Genomic DNA, 19,777 nt, shown 5'->3' on the forward strand with positions numbered 1-19,777 from the left:
AATTCAAGCTTGTTTTGAGTCCCACAACTCAATCTAGAGCACCAATAGAATAGTGGAGAAGATCTTGAGGTGGTCTACAACAAGATTTAGAGAAGTTTGAAGCTGGATACTGAGCTTTGAAGAAGTTCTACAAAGGTATGTCTTGAAACCCACTTGTTTCTACAAGAGCATGCTTTATATTCTACCAAAATTAATGAATTAGAGTGCTTAATGATCCTTGTTGTTTTCGTTGTTGCTGATACAATCCTACACAAGCGAGGCAAGACAAACATCACTAGTGGGGCGATCAAATGCACCTTCACTGGGATGAGACACTCTCAACCATTAGGTAGAGACAACTCTTGTAACTGACCCTAACAGTCATCATTTTTTTGGTCCAGAACTTTTAACCCTTAACAATTTCGCGTAAGTGATAAGGTTTTAAGTCATTTTTGGAAAGTTTTTTGAGGTAAATTGACGGTGAGCATGAATTTGTAAAAGGGTTAAAAATATTAAAAGTGGTGGTTACATAATGGTGTGATTGTGTGTGTATAGTTTTGGGTTGTTTATTTTCTATATACAATTAAAATTATTTAACTTAGCTAGACCTCCTTATCTTCCAAATATTCATTAGATCTCTTTATCTTCCAAATATTATTTAATTATAATAATTATAATATAATAGTTCATAGATATAAATTTTATTATAAAATATTATTGTTGATCTTTTCAAATTCCATATCCAAAAAATAAATGGTCAATTCTAGGATACCATCTTGCATTATTTGTAAATATTTATATAAATAAAGATGCAATTGCAAACCAATTATTATTATTATTTTGTGTGTCAAATTGAAAATAGATTGTTTTATGGTATATGCAATCCTTATTATTATTATTATTATTATTTTAATTTGATCATTGTAATTTTGTGAGATTTTTATATCATGATGTATATATCTTGCTTAGGGATTCTCATTCTGAATTTACTGATTGTGAATTGCATTTTCATGTATTTGATTGACAACCAATATTTGTTTATGTAGTTCCACGCTTAGATTTAACCTTGATTAAGGAAATGAACCATAGGAACAAAAGGTTTAGATTAACTTGCTTATTTGTAAAGTTGACCACACTAAGTAAAGCTTTAATCAATCTTGATGTGAAAATCATATTGAATGAGTTAACAAGATGGTGAAGTTAATTAGTTCATCTTGCTTCTCCCTTAAGCTTAATGTGATTAGTTAATATGTTTAGAGTGGATTCATCTTCTCATGTTAGCTAAATAAGGACGGTTAATTAGGATTCTAATTAATTTAGCTAGGCATATGCAAGAAGGGCTAAGTAATATTATGATTACTCAATGATTTAAATTTCATTGGGCAACTCCATTCCTTTAAACTAGGATGTCTTGATTAATTGCACTTCTATCTTGTACTTTTCTGCATTTTAGTTTTATGCATATCCAATTGTCAATCCACATCAAACCCCTTCTTCCCCCCATCCCCCTCCCTCCTATCTATCACTTTAACTAAAAATGAGTTTCGAGGAACTAATCTTCTATGCTTCCTTATGGTTCGACCTTGGACTTGTCGCTTGTACTACTAGTTAGTATTGTCGGAGAGAGATTTACGACACCCACTCTATCACTCTTTCAACCCCAGACGTAGGTGGTTTTACACCGAACTGAGTTACCAAACTTTATGTTCTATTTTGGTTTTAGTTTTCTATATTTATCTTTGATGTTCCTAAAAATGTTGTAACATTGTGTGTAACGGGTTTTATCATATGTTAGATAACCTAAATTTCAATCGGTATCAGAGAAGGTCGTCATTACTTTTAGTATTTTGATCTGTACTTCATCACATGGAAGGAATAAAAAAAGGTGGATTAACCATATCTTCCCCTATGCTTGATGGAACAAATTATGCCCGTTGGAAAGTTTGTCTGACTGGTCTCCTCAAATCCATTGATAGAAAATATGGAAAGTAGTGATTATTGATTGGTCTCATTCAATTGTCACTAACTAGAATGGTGTTAAAGTACCTAAGCCAAAGGACGATTGGACTAATGAAGAAGATGAAGCTTGAAGGGATCAAATCTCATAGCAGAAGTGTATGAATTCTTTTGTTTTTTATTTGGAATATAAGAATTTAGATAATTAAAATAAGAAACATACAGAGTAGATATCACATGCTGTAAAATAGAGGTTAAGTATGAGTTTTGAGGTTTCGAGAGAAATACCTTTGTAGAATCCTCTATTCCGTAGCAAGTGCTCTCCAACAATAAAGCAAACTTCTCCTGTACACGGTGACGCCTCCGAAAGGTCTTCTCGGCTATTTTTTGAAAAGAACCGATTTGTGGGAGCCCCTTTTTGAGAGAGAAAGAGAATTGAATTTTACAGAGAAAAATTCACTGTGATCTTGATGTTGGGATTGTTGTCCTAAATCTACTTGTAATCTCGTAGTTTATAAACTTTGTATAAATATATTGTTGTTAATAAAATAAATGTTATTTTATTAGCATATACTCAATCCAATAAACTAAAATCCGAGGTTATTTTATGTAATTTATACAATTATATAGAGACATACAGGTAGATCATGTATAAATAATAACCTAAACGGTCTGTAGTAGATGGATAAGACTTGGTAGCTTATTCTGGTGACACTACGGATACAGCCCACTCTGTAGGTGTTACAAGTGTTGTAAAGTGCTACAAATGATTTGATCCTAATCATTCATGTAGAGACATGTGAGCGAGGATATCCTATACAAAGTTGTACAAGACTGGACCACAAAATGATTCTCTTTATATAATGCCGTTAATAATAGAGACTTATATTTCACTAGGATGACCATAGATGACATGACTTGAATCCTGAGTGAATTGTGAATTCCTGTTCATGAAGGTGGTCCTTTGATTTGTATGGGGGAGAGTGGCCAGATTGCCAACTCAATAAGCCTACCATTTTGGATATTCATTTGACTGAGGAGCTAGGAACACAGCTACACAAGACAGAATTCACTCCTTCCCGGGTGCAGGGGAAAGTAGATAAATTGCTCCCTTAAGGGCTGATTCCGGGGCTTGAACATAGTGGCCACACCCTCTCTTGGCCCGAGAGGGACTTGGTCATAGTTGGACTATGACTTATTGTTCATTAAAGGGATCAATGGTACCTAAGAAATTAGGTGTAACTACAGGAGCAAAACGGTATTTTTGGCCCAACTCTACTTACGAACAATTTGTGAAGGGTCATTGTGTTGTTGATTGGTTATATTCAATGGACACAGAAATTTATCTGTAGTGCAAAGAATGCAGCTACCAATCTTTAGTGAAATGATAGACATTTAACGAATGTTGGGTAATTTAATTAAAGAGTTTAATTAATTATCCATGTACCGTTGGAGCTTCAACCTACAAGTCCATAAGGTCCCCTCTATAAATCAACAGGGATTTAATTAAGAATTAATTTTAGATTAATTTGAAGTGTTCAAATTAATTGAAGAAAATAATTATATATGATATAATTAATTAAATTAATTATTATGTGATATAATTAATATAATGTATTTGATACATTATAATACAAGGTAATATGAGAGGAATTTGAATATGATTCAAGTACTAATTATATGAATGAGATTCATGTAATTAAATATAATATAAATAATTCATTTGAACAAGCATGGTAATTTTAGACTCTTTAACTTGATTTGTTCCTTCGTGCGTAATTTCAAGATTAATCCAAATTTCTTGAGTAGAAGAACACATGGATATTCTATTAAATTCATCTTTGCTCAAAGTACAATACAAACAATTAATAGCTTTTGCATTAAAAGTGCACTTTTTTTTCATTTCATTTTCATTGTACTCTTCTTCTAATTTAGGTTTATCAACATTATCAACATTTTTCATGGGTACATAAGGACATTTAGCAACAATTAACCACAAATTATAATCAATAGACTGCAAATAAATTTTCATTCTAGCTTTCCAATATGCATAGTTTGAACCAGCAAAATAAGTACCTCTACAAGTAAATTACCCTTCAACAATTCCATTTGCTACTATGTTTCCCATAAAGCTCTAACAACAATGTTTATCAAGTATGGCAACCCGGGGGGGGTGCTCAATTTGATATTTTTAAATTAAATTACTAAAAACTCAGTCAAACACAACCTACATCCACTATCCTAAGATCCACTTGGGATTTTGATTAAACAATCTTCTTTGACTCTATCCACGGATGAGAGCCAAGCCACTACATTGCTCAAGAATAAATACGAACTTTTCCATGGGTTAGGATCCAACCGTTAGAATATATTCAAAACTTTAAATTACACAACAAAAAGTCTCTAAAAAGAGTGGGTATACAAGTTTAAGCTTACACACTTTAATCCTCACAATACAACAAAAATTTATGTCGAGAATAAGATGAAAAGAAAGAAAATTGGAAGTTTGTAGAGAGACTAAGATTTTTTTTTTTTAAATAATGTTATTTTAATATATATTGACAAAATTAGGGTAGGATTTGAAAGTATTTTTTAAAATAGGTGTTTGTTGAAACTATTGACAAAATTAGGGTAGTGAAATCGTGTATGGGGTACACGATTGCCATGTGTCAAATTCGTGTACAGGGTACACGATTACCGTTTAATCCAGTAAGCACCACATCGATTGACTGGTTGACCGGTCACATGAAAACTCGTGGACCGGGTCCACGATTGTCATAATCGTGGACCTGGTCCACGATTAGTCTTTCTTTTTTTTAAAAAAAAATAGATTGACTAATTAGTTTTTTTTTAATTGGAGATGTACAACAATATTAAGACTTTAGGAACGGGTCCAGAAATTCCTTCATTATTAAACTTAATTATATATTTAATCTATAATGAAAATATAATTATCTTGCACTCATATTAAAAAAAAAAAGTCATGATATTATAGAAGATGTAATTAGTTCTTTAATTTACAATTTGAAAATGAAAGTTTACATGAAATTTAAAAACGACTACCCTGGCCCTTACCCCTCATGGGGGTTGTTTTCGTGTCCCTCTAAATTAGGTTCACCCTACTGTCATTGTTGTCTACGACAAATATGTCTTCGATCGGTGGCAGCAATATTGAGTCGTCTTGTTTGTTGAATAATACCTTCTATGTTGACCAATGTTTGCTAACACATTGAACCCAAGTCTGGTAAGTTATGTTGCACTGAATATTGTTGTACATCTCCGATAAAATTATTCTGTACAATGAAAAAAATAAATATTAAACAATATTCATATCATATATATGGAAAATGTCTGATTTGAAATCTCTTACCATGCAGTAACAGTAAGCGTCATCAGGTGTGATAAATCGCCTCGTTATTGAATTGGTACAAGGAAAAGTAGTCATCTGATACAGTTGGCCCATTTGTTAATTCTCCCTGCACAACGATCATGTCGTCCATGCCAATAGGATATATATTCCACGTGGATTCGATGCCAGTCTTGATCGTGCTTACTTCTCAAATCGATCTGGTGTAGTGCTGGGAGTGTATAGGACAACGAAGGTATCGTTTGTCGCAGACCTAACTATTTCATTACACGACCTGGATGATGCCACTCTACTATATGGAAGCATATAAGAGGGCTAACGGTCAACCAGATGTCTTCACCATCACGACAGTAATCAAGTAAGGATTACCAAATCTGTTGTGTGTATGGCGTCCAAATAATTTGACAAAAGAAAAAAAAAGATAAGCATACATCCAAAATGTTTTAAATATTCATTTATATATACATTTGTTACCTAATAGTGCATCAGCTTGTCAAATATTTTCGGTGCATGAGCAACATATTTGTTGACTGTTCAGAGGCAGTTAATAAACCACAAAATTATAAAAAATACAATTAATTTATATTCTTACATAAAATGATAATGAAATAAATATATATATGAAATAATACCTAGCACTAAGTGGACGATGATCTGGTGCCTGTAACTGGACTTGTGGTGCTATAATTGGAAATATATCATAAGCCCACACCTGTAGTAGTATCATTGGCTCCGCTATTTCCAACGCTTGTGCATTGGTAGCCCAACAAAGTTCTTTATACAACCATGCAAGACATGCACCACCCAACGAGTACGTACCAGCATGCTCGAAATCAAACAGTAGCGGGAGGAACATGAGATGCACTAGAGTATTTGACTTGTCAGCGAACAAAAATCCTCCAATAAGTTGTATGATGTATGCTCGTGTATACCTACGTATGCTGATGTCATCAGCATCGGGAGGTAATTTTGGAAACTGGGACACCAACCAGGGGATACTCAATCTTGATCCTTTTAGATCATCTAGTAGAACACCTAAGACCTCTTCACAAACATTCTTCCAGTCATACTATAGTGAACTGTCAATGGTTGCCCGTCCATTCGTAACCCAAACTGTATGGCAACATCCTACAACGTGATCGTACATTCCCCACAAGGCAGGTGAAATGTATAGGTTTCTGATCTCCAATGCTCAACTAGAGTAGTAATAAGGTGCCGATCAATGATAAAACCGATTTGTGCAACTCTAGGAAAACCTGTCTGCTCAACGTAGGGTAATGCGGCGATCAAATGGGATAGTATGTTGTGCAGACGCTTCCCTTCTCCGACAACTCAACACTACTATCGAAGAACTATCCCATACTGATTATGAACAATGCGTACTTTGTTGATATAATTGTACAGGATTAGAAGGACCAGACTCCATTACCTAAGAAGTTCAGATTACATTACATAATAAAATCCATCACCTAAAATATACATAAAAAGTACATAAAAAGATACAATTACATGAAAAATAAATTCATTATATAAAAAGCACAATTACATAAAATGAAACAATTACATAAAAATATAAGTACATTAAAGATACAATTACATGAAAAATATAAGTACATAAAATATATAATTATATTTTATTTAGGTGAACATATCCGACGGTACCAACTGAAGATCATGTTCCCCACTACTGTCGTTTTCAAATAATTCATCAACTTCAGTGTCAATGTCACTATGTCCATTTCCAGGTTCAATAATAACTAAATCTTTTGGACGCATTGACATATTTATTATGATTTTTATAACTGTTATAGTTTACAAAAAAAAAATGTTAATATGTCAACCCAACAAAATACAATTTCGAAGTTCAACATATATTATCTAAATATTATACATTTAAATAAGCCCAAATCTAAGATTCATAAACTGTATATTTAAATCAGCCCAAATCTAAGATTCATAAACTATACATTTAAATCAGCCCAAATCTGAGATCCATAAACTATACATTTAAATCAAACCAAATAAAAACAAAATAATATATCCATGAATCATACATTTAATTCAGCCTAAATGCAAACAAAATAATATATATATGAACCAATCTTCATTTTTAAGTTCATAAACATAATCTAATTTCTAAGTTCATAAACTATATTAGAACTACACATTAAGTTCATAAACTACATTAGACAAAATCAGAAAAATAGCCCAACAAAATCAGCCAAACAAAATCTAATTTCTAAGTTCATAAACTACATTAGACAAAATCAGCCAACAAATAGACAAACATATACATATATTTCTAGATTCGGCCCAACAAATAAATCATGGATCCATAAACTACACATTAAGTTCAGCCCAAATGTAAACAACGTAGGAAAATTTTTTCACCACAATCAAAGAGAGGCAGAAGCTATCGGACAAACGGTTGGACGGATGGTTAAATGGATGCACACGACTTAAGGTAGGAGGTTTTTAAACAATTTTTCCGGATGGACGAATGGAGGAGGTTTTTGGATGGGGAACACGGAAGAAAAAAGGAGGCAGAAGGCTTTCAGATGGAGGAAGAAGAAGGGTCGCGACCGTTTAATAGAGAAGGGAGACGTGTATTGGGTACACGATTACCTCAATCAACGCTGAATGATTGCAATAGCAGACTGCACGTGCCAGATCAACAGACACTCGTGTATTGGGTACATGATTTAGGGCTAATCGTGTATCGGGTACACGATTAAGATGTAATCGTATACCGGGTATACGATTTAAAAACCTATTTTTGTCAACTTTCAATCCTACCCTAATTTTGTTAATATATATTAAAATAACATTATTTAAAAAAAATTCAGAGAGTAACAATGATGGCTTTTTTACTGATTTTGAGGATTGTAAAATGTGAAAAGTTGAAATAATTTTTGGAGAAGATGAAATATGAAAAGAGAGGGAAATAGGTTAGAAATAATATGGACTATTGAATTGATCAAAAAGTAAAATGGAAGGTGGTGATTGAAAGTGAAAAGAAAAAATATAAAATAAAAAAATATATTTTTTTAAAAAAGCATTTAAGAAAAATCCACCAAAACAATATCTATATATACATATATATTCTTTTTTTTAATTTTCAACCAAAATAATTTCTTTTAAATCTTTTTTTTTAATAAAACTAAAATCCACCAAATGCAATTTGAAGTCCCACAAGTCAGTAACCCTATAGTTCCAAATGACACTCTCTAATTGGTCCAATTAGATGATTAATTCGTTATCTCACTATCTCGAGTATTTTTCCGTTATACTTCTTTTGTTCATATCTTTTTCATCCGAATTTCGATTTGAGTGATTCAAAATGCATCGAATCATTGTTTTGAGCTCTACACTATGAATTATTCAAAATAATAAAATTGTTAGTAAATAAAATTAAGTTTGCTATCATCAAAATATTAATTAATTAAAATTAATTAATTTGAATTTAAGGGCCAAAAAGCCAACACCCATCACTCTCATTTTATTCTAAAGATTTTGTTTCTATTTAATCATTATAAATGTACTCTTTTAGTTAGTTTTTATACTTTTTTTATTTTTTGTTAATACTAATATATATTTATAATTTTGACACAATCAAAATATATAGTAAGAAGTTGGCATTGTTATTTCTTCCAAAGTGTTATGTGATTATCTTCTCTTTTACTATATATTTCTCTAATGTTTTGTTAATTTTTTTTTTTAAAAAAAATCTACCAGATTTTATATTTGTACTAACAATATTATTGTTATTATTTGTTTAGAGAAAAAAAGATTGTAAAAGGAGAGGAGACGGATATCCAAACAAAAAAAAAAATATTTATTATGAAGTACAAAATACACGTTATTATTATTTGAATTATTTGAATTTTATTGCTTTGTAATGTATATAATGAAACATGTAAGTCATCAACATTAAACTAAAATAAATAACTTAAATTAAACTATAAATCAAATTAAATTAAATATTTGATCCGAGCTAGAAATGGAATGTCCTTCAAAGTTTAAAAACGTTATGTCGGAATGGTTATCCTTTCGGCTTCTTAATAAAAAGTTATTTTCCTTTTTTAATTTCATTCAATGAATTTTCATTTTTTTTAATTAATAATAATGATTATTTATTAACCTAAAGTTTGATAGGACATTGTGAAAATGAAACGGAAGTGGCTGTTGATTTTCCCTTCTCTCTTCATCAAACTAATATAATCATAGAATTAATTGCCCAAATTTCCGTTTGTGGTTATCCATTCGACTTCTGAATAAAAAACTTATTTTCCTTTTTAATTTCATTCAATGAATTTTCTTTTTATTTTTTAGCAATAATGATTATTTATTAACCTAAAGTTTGATAGAACATTTAAAAAAAAATGATTGTGTGTTGTGATAATGAAAATGTAATCGAAGTGGTTGTTCATCTTCCCTCCTTTCTCATTATAAAAAGGGATTTTATGCACATTTTCCTCTATCTAAGCAAACGTAGTTCGCAGAGTACTTTAACATAAGAGATGTGTGAGGTTAGTTTACGCTCCTTTTCTTGTTTGAATTTCTTGATCTTAAGGATATTTTGTAATTATTTTTGGTGTTGAGTTTTGATTTCAGAGAGTTGAAGTTGCTAATATGAATGTCAGAGAGAAGAATGTCGCAGTTATTGCCGTTTTTCAGATCCATATGCATTGCAATGGTTGTGCTGAGAAAGTAAAACGAGCAGTGAAGCATTTGGATGGTCAATTTTTATTTCTTTCTAATTTGGCAATTTTAATTGTTGGTTTGGTCAAATATGATCTTGAGTCAACTTCAATGATTTACAGGTGTGAGTGACGTGAAAGTGGATCTTTCATCCAACAGACTCACCCTTACCGGAAAAGTAAACCCTGTCGTAATCAAAACCAAACTGGAGAAGAAGACTAAGAAGAAAATTGAAATCGTCTCTTCTCAGCCTATCGAAGATGCTAGTGGCCATAAAAAACCCGACGAAAAGATTGAGAAGAAGACCGACGAGAATATGGCCAATGAGGTAATGGTCATATGTTATTTTTAATTAGGTGCAGATGTAGCTTAGATTTGTGAATTAACCATTAATTTTCTTTTCAAAAGATTAGGAAGACACACATCAAATTCAAAGATGAAGAAATTCATGTCTCATTCGGAAAATCAAAATCAATTGAAATCAATTTTACGGGAGTCAGTGAGATTTCAATAGATGCTCAGAAGAATTTGATAACAACTAAGCGCAGCATAGAAGGAAAAGACCATGTCGGCTACCTCAATGAAACGTTCAAGAAATCCGTCGAAGTAGTTCCTCTCAAGACAGGAGAAACTGTTGTTGTTGGAGGCGACAAGAAAGAAAAAGAAGCTGGAGGAGGCAGTGGTGGTGACAAAGCTTCCACTTCCAACGGTGGTGGTTACAAAGCTTCCACCTCCGGTGGTGGAGACGGTAGTGGCCAGAAAATGGAGTACAGCGGTTTCTCATATCAGCCTTCGACATTTTACTACGAGGTTCCGATTAATTTTCATGAGGTTCAGATGTGCAGCGACGAGAATCCAAATTCTTATCCCATCATGTGACTAAACAAAATATATCCATGAAAATTCTTCATATAAAAACAAGAAGAATAAGAAGAATTAGATAGTTCTTTTTTTTCGTTAATTTTAGGATCTATCGGCCAGCTAGTGTGGCTGAAGCTAGTCTATCCTTTTTAATATGTTAAAAGATGGCTAAAAGGGAGAATCATTTTTAGAATATTCTACCCCTTTGCCAAATCTTGAAATTATATTATCATTGTTCTACCATCTTAAACTCATCTTATTAGGTCGTTTATGTTAATGTTTGGAGAAAAGAAAAACACCTTACTCACGTATTCATTAAGTCTCTTTCTAGAAAAAAAAAATTGAAATTATATATATTAAATAAAATAAATATTAATGACTTTCACATTCTCATATCCATACATAACCTATATAAGTATTTAAGAGATAAAAGATGTTAGAATATGAAAATTCTACCTCCTTATTTATATTATTAAATTTCTCAAATACATGAACTTATATTTAATGATGAGATTTTAAAAGATTTTTGTAACTCTATCTTCTATATCTATATAAAAAATTCTTTTCCAAACATTTGAATATTCATTTATACATACATTTTTTTTTAACTAATAATATGTATTTCTAATATTTAAGCTCATTCCTATCACTTGAACTGAAATCATTAAATGATCCCAGTTAGCTTTCTTTAACTGCTTCGATATCGATATTGGCATCGACATTGACAACATTCACAGTTGAGCTGATTCTATCACTCTCACTTGCAGCCTATTTTTCCACTATTAGATTGTTTAATTTAACCTTCATCTTTAGTCTTACTTTTATGTTGCAATGCTTTGTAATGTTAGGGAAGACTCGAAGATGTTCATATAAGGGAGAAAAAAAAACATTATCAATTTTGTCAAGTTAAGCACAATAATGTTTTGAGTTTATTTATTTTATTTTATTTTTTTATTTTGTAATACATGATTATATCAAATGATTTATGCATGTAGGGAGAAAGAAAATTATATACAAAATGTCAATTGTGAAGTTAAGTCCAAATAATACTTTGTTTTTTTTTTTTTAATTTTTTATTTTTAGTACACGATTATATTCGATGATTTTTCCATAAAATCAAACTTATCTTATTGTCTTCCTATCTAAAAGTTATTTTAGCTAGAGAATCATATTTTTTACTATTTTTTTCAAATGATAATTTCAAAATTTTCGATATGCCCCTTACTTAATTCTTATTATTTATTAAATATAAAATTAAAAATTCATTCCCACATCCCACAAATAATAAAGGAACATTACAGGAGCATGAATTTGTAAAAGGGTTAAAAATATTAAAAGTGGTGGTTACATAATGGTGTGATTGTGTGTGTATAGTTTTGGGTTGTTTATTTTCTATATACAATTAAAATTATTTAACTTAGCTAGACCTCCTTTTCTTCCAAATATTCATTAGATCTCTTTATTTTACAAATATTATTTAATTATAATAATTATAATATAATAGTTCATAGATATAAATTTTATTATAAAATATTATTGTTGATCTTTTCAAATTCCATATCCAAAAAATAAATGGTCAATTCTAGGATACCATCTTGCATTATTTGTAAATATTTATATAAATAAAGATGTAATTGCAAACCAATTATTATTATTATTTTGTGTGTCAAATTGAAAATAGATATAATGTTGAACAAGTGGAAATCTGCTATGACTACAAATTTGGACGAAGTTTGGTTCAATAGGTACTTATGAACCCTGAAAACTAGTTTTGTACCATTGTGAAAAAAACATAGGGATAAAAGGTCGAGAAAGAGTCCGAAAAGGACGAACTTTGGATTTCTAAAAGTAGAAGTCTGCTATGACTAAAATTTTGGATGAACTTTGGTTCAAAAGGTACTTACGAACCCTGTAAAGTTGTTTTGTACCATTGTGGACGAACTTAGGCGCAAAAGGTGGAGAAAGAGTCCGAAAAAAACGAACTTTGGATTTCTACGAGTGGAAGTCTGCTATGACTAAGAATTTGGACGATGTTTGGTTCATCAAAAGGTACTTATGAAACCTAGAAAGTAGTTTTCTACTATTGTGGATGAACTAGGCACAAAAGGTCGAGAAAGAGTCCGAAAAGAACGAACTTTGGATTTTACAAGTGGAAGTCTGCTATGACTAAAAATTTGGACGATGTTTGGTTCAAAAGGTACTTATGAACCCTTAAAAGTAGTTTTGTACCATTGTGGACGGACTTAGGCAGAAAAGGTCGAGAAAGAGTGCGAAAAGGATGAAATTTGGATTTCTACAAGTGGAAGTTTGCTATGACAAAAAATTTGGACGAACATTGGTTCAAAAGTTACTTATGAACCCTGGAAAGTAGTTTTGTACCATTGTGGACGAACTTAGGCACAAAAGGTCGAGAAAGAGTCTGAGAAGGACAAACTTTGGATTTCTACAAGTGGAAATCTGCTATAACTACAAATTTCGACGAAGTTTGGTTCAATAGGTACTTACGAACCCTGGAAACTAGTTTTGTACAATTGTGAAAAAACATAGGGACAAAAGGCCGAGAAAGAGCCCGAAAAGGATGAACTTTGGATTTTTAAAAGTGGAAGTCTGCGATGACTAAAATTTTGGATGAACTTTGGTTCAAAAGGTACTTACAAACTCAGTAAAGTTGTTTTGTACCATTGTAGACGAACTTAGGCACAAAAGATGGAGAAAGAGTCCGAAAAAAGCAAACTTTGGATTTCTACAAGTGGAAGTCTGCTATGACTAAAAATTTGGACGACATTTGGTTCAAAAGGTATTTATGAACCCTCGAAAGTAGTTTTGTACCATTTTGGATGAACTTAGGCATAAAAGGTCGAGAAAAAGTTCGAAAAGGACGAACTTTGTATTTCTAAGAGTGGAAATTTACTATGACTAAAAATTTGGACGAAGTTTGGTTCAAAAAGTACTTATGAACCCTAGAAAATAGTTTTGTACCATTGTGGACGAACTAAGGTACAAAAGGTCGAGAAAGACTCCAAAAAAGACGAACTATAAATTTCTACAAGTGAAAGTCTGCTATGACTAAAAATTTGGACGAAGTTTGGTTCAAAAGGTACTTATGAACCCTGAAAAGTAGTTTTGTACCATGTTGGGCGGGCTTAGGCACAAAAGGTCGAGAAAGTGTCCGAAAAGGACAAACTTTGAATTTTTACAAGTGAAAGTCTGCTACGACTAAAAATTTGGACGAAGTTTTGTACAAAAGGTACTTATGAACCCTGGAAAGTAGTTTTGTACCATTGTGGAAGAACTTAGGTACAAGAGGTCGAGAAAGAGTTTTGTACCATTCTGACACAAAATTTGGAAGAAATTTGGTTCAAAAAGTACTTATGAACCCTGGAACGTAGTTTTGTACCATTGTTGACGAACTTAGGCACAAAAGAGGGAGAAGAAGTCCGAAAAGGACGAACTTTGGATTTCTACAACCGTTTGCTATGACTAAAAATTTGGAAGAAGTTTTGTTCAAAAGGTACTTTGAACCCTGGAAAGTAGTTTTGTACCATTGTGGACGAACTTAGGCACAAATGGTCGAGAAAGAGTCCGAAAAGGATGAACTTTGGATTTCTACAAGTGGAAGTTTGCACTGACTAAAAATTTGGAAGAAATTTGGTTCAAAAGGTACTTATGAACCCTGGAACGTAATTTTGTACCATTGTGGACGAACTTAGGCACAAAAGGGGGATAGTTAATGCTTTGAACTAAGTTGAACCTTTAAAGGTCAATCTTGCTTACTTAGTGTATAATTATTTGAATGCTTATCCTTGATCACTCATTGAGTCAAGCAACTATGATCAACTACCCGAGAGGGTAAGTAGTTGTGGAACTCACTAAGCAATGTAAGAAGTGTTTCTAGAGATAGAAATAACCTTATGCTCAACAAATCATTGATCATTCGTCATGGAAATGTGACAAACGCATCTAGCCACTGAGAGGTGTGCGACAAACGGATGATGCAAGCTAAGATTCTACTTAAATATAAACTTAGGAATGCAATGTTGATTTCCCCTAAACCTTGGTTTTCCCATGCACTTTTATTATGCGTTAAAGTTGTTGTTTCACTAAAGACTCTCAGAAATATTCTTCAAATACTCGCTGCCTGTTTAGCTAGTTTAGTCGCATTAATTAATTCACCGCATAGTAGTTAGTCGCATGTTTCTCACTTTCTTTATTTTAGTCATTTAGATTCCACCTCAAACACATTACTTTATAACCGTCTTTAGCTGCAAGTCCTCGTGTTCGACCTCGGATCATCCCGAAAAACTTTTGATCTTGTTATACTTGGCAAGAGAACAAGAAAACTTGTGATAGGAGTGCATGATCAACTACATTAACGCACATTCATATTAGTGCATAACCATATTTAATGCATATCATATAACCATACAAACCACCCGATTCCAGTACCTGAATGGAAATGGTAACAGGTGACCATGGATTTCCTGTTTGGCTTACCCAGGACACCCAGTGGTTATGATGACATTTGGATGATTGTAGACATTATGACTAAAACGACAAATTTTCTCAAGTTAGAGCCACTTCTACTTTTGATCAGTTGGCCAAGATATATGTTGACAAAGTTGTAAGCTAGTTTGGGGCACCAGTATCGATTATACCAGACATTGATCCAAGCTTTACCTTGAAATTTTGGCCTAATTTGCAGAAAACATTTGGTACTAAGTTAAATTAGTACGACATTTTATCCATAGACGGATGGACAGTCAACGCGGACGATCCAAACATTAAAAGATATGTTAAGGGCTTGTGTAATTCAGTTTAAAGGTAGCTTGGATACAGAATTATAATTAGTGGAGTTCGCTTATAATAATAGTTACCATTCCAACATTGGTATGGCTTCGTATGAAGCCTTGTATAGGAGACCATGTAGAATTTCAGTTTGTTGGAATGAGGTTGGTGAAAGGAAATTAATAGGGTCGAAATTAGTATAGATGACTTCAGAAAATGTTCAATTGATAAGAGAAAATTTGAAGATAGCTCAAGAAAGACAAAAGACCTATGTAGATAAACGAAGAAGAGAGCTCGAGTTTGAGATTAGCGACCGAGTATTTATTAAGTTATCACCATGGAAAGGAATAATTAGATTTGGTAGAAAAGGAAAGTTAAGCCCAATATTTATAGGACCCTATGAGATCATTGAACGGGTCGGGCCAACGACTTACAGATTAGTTTTACCAGTAGAATTATCTAGGATACATGATGTTTTCCTTATATCTATGTTGAGTAAGTATGTTCCAAACTTAGCTCATATTCTACAGGAACAATCAGTACAGTTAAAAGAAAATTTGTCCTATAAAGAGGAACCGATATAGATACTAGACAAGAAAGAGTAGGTATTAAGAAACAAAACTATTCCATTGGTTAAAATATTTTGGAGAAACTATGGAATATAATAAGCTACATGGGAAGCTGAGGAGCAAATGAAAAACAAGTATCCTTATTTATTCAGTTAACTGAGCTTAAGACAAATTTCAAGGACAAAATTTCTTTAAGGAGAAGGTAAATTGTAAACCCCTAGACTTGTTTTACTAGATAATTATATTTAAGACCTCTTAATTATGTAATTAAGCTTTTGTAAGTATGTACTTATGATGTTTGTATTAGCTGAAGTGTATGTGAAGCTCAATGTATGTATATGTATGATTGAATGAGGGAAAATATTCTAAGTGTTAGGAAGCCATACTCTCGGGTACTTAGAGTGTTGGGTTGTATGTCCTAAAACTCGCAGCTTATAAAATTAAACACATTCTATTTACAATAAAGATGTTATTGAGATTTATTCAATAAAGGTGTTATTGAATATGTAAAATTGCACTTGTAAAATCTAAATCCAATAAATTAACAAACTCTTGGCTATAGTATGAATACTTGAACTTTATGTAGTGACATAAAGGAGGATCTGATTTGAGTATATAGCCAAAATGGTCTATAAGTATAAGGATGAGGTTGGGTACCTTATCCTGAGGTTACTATGGATGTGGCCTTCCTTGTATTAGATACAAACGATGTGATCTCAAAACCGTTCAGGTAGAAACATGCAAATGAGGGCATCTTATACAAAAGATGTTTATATAAGATCGAACCATGAAATAGTTACTTTTTTTTTATAACAATCGTTTACTGTTAAAATTGACTATTTTAATCTGATGATCTAAGGTAACTTGATCTCAGTCTTGAGCTAACTATGAATTCTTGTTTATTTGGGATTATCCTTTAGTCTACATGGGTGAGAGTGGTTAAACAGTGAAACTCAATAAGCCTCCCATTTTAGGGGTAAGACCGGGTAGATAGCTGGGTACGTAGTCCTGCATGATGGAACTCACTCTTACCCGTTTCAAAGTTAGCAAATAGGTTGTTCCCTTAAGTACTGTTTTCTAGTTTTGAACAAAGGGCCCCTATGACTGAGAGGGACCTAATTTATTGGTATGACCATAGACCAATTATTCATTAGTGGATCAATTGAGACTTAAAGAGCAAAATGTATTACAAGGGTAAAATGGTAATATTGACCTAACTGTTAATACAAACAACTTATAAGGATCGACATACTGATCATTATTAAATCAAGTGGACAGAAACATATCTATAGTTAGGAGAGTGCAACTACTGGGCTTTAGTGGAGTGACCCGATAGTTATGTATGTTGATTAATTCGGTTAAAAGAGTTTAGCCAATTAATCTCAAAATGTTGGTGCTCATGATCTGTAGGTTCATTAAGTCCCCTACTAGCTTATAAACAGACTAAACCTTAGAATAGCTTGATGAAAAAATTTGAAATGTTCCGATTCATTTTAAATTAATTATTAATTATATGTGATATAATTATACGTTTAATTATTGAATTAAATGAAATTGGAAAATTGAAAATTGCTTAAATATGATTCAAATATTAAGCACATGAATAGTGATTCATGGTTAAGGAATTGGCGGTTTAATAACTTAATATTTGATATTAAATTATTTTAATTAATTAATATTATTTAATTATTTATTTAAAATTAATTATTCAAAATTAATTATATTTAAAATTAATTATTTAAATAATTGTATGTGAAATTAATTTAGAGGAATTTGATTAATTTTAAATCAAATTGATTTTAAAGAAAATCAATTTTTAAAAATAAGAAAATTGGAAGGAACTGTGTTTTTCCCACTTCTTCCACCTCCTATTCCACCTCCCAATAACATTATCTATTAAAGTATTTAGTATCAAACTAAGAATACAATATGATTTCATTTGAAAGGAGAACAAAATCTGGCTTCATGGAGCAGAAGAGAGGTTCATGCAAGAGAAATTTTGATGAAGAATGAGTTCTTCTTCTCTTTGACAAAAAAGAATAGTTTTTCTCTAAAGTTCCCTAAAATCATTCTCATTTTGGATACCACAATCCAATCTAAGGGCCAAGAGGATAATATGAAAGATCAAGTGGTGGTCTACAAGCTTTTGGAGAAAAGATCAAGCTGGATTTTGAAGAAATTAAATTTTCAAAGGTACTTTCAGAAACCTTACTTTTATGTTTATGACCATGCATGATTGATTGCTACAATTGATGTAGTTAGAGTGCTTAACATTCTAATTGCTTCCACTTGTTGATTGTCAACGCCAACATAGAGGACAGAAAAATATGTTGAGTGTGGAATGTCAAGCTCTCGAGTGAAGTAGAGAGAAGTTAACGCTTAGAGGAAAGTAGAGGATTTTATACGTTGAAGCTATGACATGCCATGCAACCAGTTTTAGTTGAACTATGAGGTCATTGAAGGAACTTTGAGAGAAGAGAACCTTGAGTGGAAGAAAGATCGTCCAAATTCCCATTTTTCATTGAATGTAAGTTTTTACAATAAATAAAGAACAAGATATGCATTTACATAAATTACAGCATGCTAGAAAATTAGGTTTTAGAAATCTTACCTTTGAAGACAGATCTTCAAGAATCCCTCAAACAGTACACGAACACCTTGAAGACTTTCTTCAAGAACTCCTCTATCAAGTACATGAATATTACCACAATGGTTACCTTGGTATTCTCAAGTAGAGAACCCAGGAGTGGTGGGCTCTGACTATTTTGGATGAGGGAATTTTTAGAAGAGAGGAGGAAGAAGTTTGGAGATCATTCACCAACAATCACAAACTTGTAGAATAATTCTGTCTTTCTCACAGTGAGTGTATTGATCAACAAGATGATCAAATCAAGGAGGAGACTCTCTCTTGTCTTTCAAAAGCCAAATACAACCACCACCCACTTACGTGGGTGGAGAGAAAAGAGAGGGAGAGAGTTGCTCCTTAATTTTTATTTAAATAATAAAATGACATTTAATATATATATATATATGAATATGTTAACTAACTTATCATATTATATATATTAAATTATATGTTATATCAAATATAATATATAGTCTATAGTTTTTAATATTGTATCATATACAATACAACCTATAGTTTCTTTTCTCTCTTATATGACATTTAATATAAATCACATTTATATTAAATTTAACAATTATGAATCAAATTCATATTAATAATATTTGAATCTTATTCAAATATTTATTTCCTCTCACTAAAGCTATAATGTATTAAATACATTATAATAATTATATCACATATAATTAAAAATAACTTAATAATATCATATATAATTAAATGCCTCTATTAATTTGAATAATTCAAATTATTCAAAAAACTAATTCTCATTTAATCCTATTGAGCTACTAAGAGGACCTCATGAACTTGTAGCTTGAAGCTCCAACGATACGTGAATAATTAATTAAACTATTTAATTAAATTATTGACCATCCATTAATTGTTGGACACTCCACTAAAGACCGACAATTGCACTCTTCGTACTACATATATATT

At 31.8% G+C, this 19,777-nt stretch overlaps 1 protein-coding gene across 1 annotated transcript; it reads left to right on the top strand.

Moving 5' to 3' along the window:
* Positions 1–9,822: 9,822 nt before the first annotated feature.
* Positions 9,823–10,882, top strand: LOC120069664 (heavy metal-associated isoprenylated plant protein 3-like). The gene is made up of 4 exons (XM_090314347.1): positions 9,823–9,831; positions 9,917–10,040; positions 10,126–10,331; positions 10,412–10,882. The coding sequence occupies exons 1-4, from the start codon at positions 9,823–9,825 to the stop codon at positions 10,880–10,882; spliced, it is 810 nt and encodes a 269-aa protein (XP_090170473.1).
* The last annotated feature ends 8,895 nt before the right edge of the window (positions 10,883–19,777 follow it).

Source organism: Benincasa hispida, chromosome 6 (genome assembly GCF_027475165.1).
Source record: "Benincasa hispida cultivar pf3 chromosome 6, pf3_genome.v1.1, whole genome shotgun sequence".
Classification (NCBI taxonomy): Eukaryota; Viridiplantae; Streptophyta; class Magnoliopsida; order Cucurbitales; family Cucurbitaceae; genus Benincasa; species Benincasa hispida.

What these genes read in the sequence shown, in the direction of transcription:
- LOC120069664 (XM_090314347.1), top strand. An exon ending in AGCAGTGAAGCATTTGGATG is followed by an intron (nt 10,041 to 10,125) that starts GTCAATTTTTAT and finishes AATGATTTACAG; the next exon opens with GTGTGAGTGACGTGAAAGTG. An exon ending in ACGAGAATATGGCCAATGAG is followed by an intron (nt 10,332 to 10,411) that starts GTAATGGTCATA and finishes TCTTTTCAAAAG; the next exon opens with ATTAGGAAGACACACATCAA.